Raw genomic sequence first — 2,968 nt, forward strand, 5'->3', positions numbered from 1 at the left:
AGAAATAGAATTTCTACTGAATGACGGCAGTTTAATTAAATAGAGGAAACTTGAGCATCGTGTACTAATTCAAAAAAATTACCATTGCCATCCATTCCAAGAAAAATATGAGCATTTCCAATAATAGGGTACGCCTTCGGCCCAGGCAATTTGTCACCATCTTTGTAAAATTGAAAATTTTTCACGTAGTCAAAGAGCACTAACAGGATAATACTTAAAATTGCGATTGACAAATACAAGATCACTGCCATTTTTAAAATGCTGACCGACTCTTAATTGCGACAATTAAAATAAAACTGAGACGTTCCCAATAAAGTTGCTTTTATACATGCGAGAAACACTATTAACTGAGCTTAGATGTCAAGAAGCGAGTCAAATGTTTTCCCAAAATTTTAATAATTTATATTTTTGAACCCTGTGTTAACTTCGATTACAATGCAAAACTATTAATTTCTATTTATTGTAGTGAGCGAGGAATGCGAGAAATGAGCAACAACGAGAAAAACTCTCGACTTTTTTTATGAAATTTCATCTCGTCTTATATAAGCAAACTTTTTGAAAGATCGTATATTTCGGTGAACTGCTTTGTCAGTGTCAAAATTAACATTCGTAAAAAAAAGTCATAAGTAGTGTCATAAAATATGAAACTAGACATAGGAAGCAAGAAACAAAGCATTTAAAGTAAAATGTGTATGTTTATTAAATTATATACTTCTTTTATAAAAATTAAAGGTTTTTAAATATGATTTTCAATAGTTTTATTCTCTATTTTTATCTTGTTAGTTTATTTTTTATATGTTCTTTCTGATTATATCGCATATCTGATGCAGAAAAAAAATTATTGTCTAATTCTAGATTCCTGGGGCCACGAAGGCCTTATTTACACTCCGTTTTTTAATAATAATTATTTAAATAATTTGTTATGATTTATTAAGCAGAAGATTTAAAAACTCGTTTCACAAGAATAATAAAATTACGAGGAATTTCTAAACGAAGTAATAAATTTCAAAGAATTTCATATGATTTAAATAATTTTAAGATATTATTTTTAAAAATTGCATACAGTTCTGAAGCATTTCGTAATATTTTAAAGGATTTTCTGGGACCTGCAAGGTTTTATGATATCTTAAAGGATCAATAGGAATTTTTAATATAGTTTCAGAATTTAAAAATGTTTAAAAACATGTTACTAAAAATTTCCAATATTTTTGGATGTCGTAAAATATTTGAAAGAAATTTTTGTGTAAAAAATAACTTTCTTTTTTAAAGAATAATCTCAAAAGTGATCCTTTTACATGTTCTTTAATCTCTGAACGTCTAAAATAAGGAAGAGAAACGCGCATCTCGTATCGTTATGCAACATTAATTCATCGTTACATAAATAATTTTATATTTAAAAAATACAAGATTGGAGTTTGCAAGGTTATAAGAACAACACATAAATTCGTCTGAAAAAACATGTAAATATCTTTCCAAAATGCAATTTTTTACAGGAACATATTTTAATTTATTTTTAATTTATTTATTTGCTCTAAATAAAAAAAAAACAAATTCTGAAATTTAAAAAGTTAAGCTAATTTTTGAACCATAATTATTTGGCCATCCCACTTCTACGTTTCGAAGTTCGGTGGCCTAAAAATTTTTTTATTAGGAGCAGTTTTTCTAAAATTGATAAGAGATGACTGAAAAATAATAAATTATCTATTTTTTTAAAACCCGTTTGCTGGTTGCATTGTTATGTTTGATACACAGAAAAAATAGAAGGTCAGCTTGGCCATCTAGATGTGCAGATTGACTATATTGGGGGGAGGGGGCAAGTAGAGGACAGCCCTTGAAGATGGTTAAAGGTACTTTCTCTAGAAGGTTTAAACAAGAGATTCAAATCGATCATCTCAATGTGTCGCCTTGATCGTCTCGAATGGGCGCTTCAAACGTTATATAAAGTCGAACTGATCATCACAAAAAGTTATATATAAATCATTATAACAAGTCCAATCGTTCATCATAGAGGGTCGATTTAATCATCTCAGAGAGTCGACTTGGTGCACTCGGACAGTCTACCTGGCCATCGTAGAGGTCCATTTCATTATCCTACATGTTCTATATTTGTTGCCCTTTTTCTACTGAAGGCAGTCTCTCTCTCTCTCTCTTGTAGGAAGCTGATATCCCCCATCTCGTAACCTTTTGCATCATCAATGAATGCTGAAATTGTTGGCAGCTCTTTCTATTTTGAAATGACACAAATAAAATAAAATAATATTATAGAGAGCTAAATTTAAACTTTAAACGTTACAATTTTAATTGTCATTTTTAAACAATTTTTATATGAAACAAAATTGGTGATTTTTTAGAAATTACAGTTGAAAAATTATTGATTCAGGACAAATTTGAGTAAGTTTAAAAGATATATAGATTAAGATTTAAACGTATTTGTTTGCTTGAAAGTTAATTTTTTCAAAAGTCGGCTTGTTTGTTTGAAAACATTTTTTTAACTGAATTTTTATCTATTTCATGTTTATTTTTAAATTAAGTGTTTGTAAATTCAATTATTATGTTAAAAATATATGTACATATTGAGTAGAAAATGCGTACTTTTTGGCGGAACATTAATATTCTGGGTAAAAAATCTATTTCCTTAGTTAAAATTCAACGATTTGTTTAAAAATTCACATATTTCAGGAATATTAATTTTCGTAATTGAGAATTATTTCCGTGACTAAAAATTAATATATTCAATTTTGTTTGAAAGTTAAACTTTTTTATTTGAAAATTCAACCATTTAGATAAAAATTCAGTAAACTGTGAAGAATTGGAAAAAGGGAGAGGGAAAGACAATTAATAGAAAGATGGGGAACGATTGAGGAATCAAAATACGAGGGTAGTTCAATAAGTCCTTAGAATGAAGTATAAAAACAATTTTTTTGGGTAAATTTTTTTTTATTTTTCAACATAATCTCCTTGGAGCTCT

The 2,968-nt window shown here is 28.1% G+C and overlaps 1 protein-coding gene across 2 annotated transcripts in view; it reads right to left on the reverse strand.

Annotated features, from left to right (window-relative positions):
- The window catches only part of LOC117180183 (cytochrome P450 4C1-like), a 22,705-nt gene that overhangs the window by 15,090 nt on the left and 4,647 nt on the right, over nucleotides 1-2,968 (reverse strand). Inside the window, exon 1 of one of the 2 annotated variants that reach the window (XM_033372545.1) lies at nucleotides 83-315. The exons of the other annotated variant lie outside the window; for it this stretch is intronic. Within the exon in view, the coding sequence (XP_033228436.1) occupies nucleotides 83-251 (169 nt within the window). The 5' untranslated portion in view covers nucleotides 252-315. Of the gene's footprint in view, nucleotides 1-82; nucleotides 316-2,968 lie in introns of those variants that run through there. 2 annotated transcript variants of the gene reach the window in all.

Source organism: Belonocnema kinseyi, chromosome 9 (assembly GCF_010883055.1).
Source record: "Belonocnema kinseyi isolate 2016_QV_RU_SX_M_011 chromosome 9, B_treatae_v1, whole genome shotgun sequence".
NCBI lineage: Eukaryota > Metazoa > Arthropoda > Insecta > Hymenoptera > Cynipidae > Belonocnema > Belonocnema kinseyi.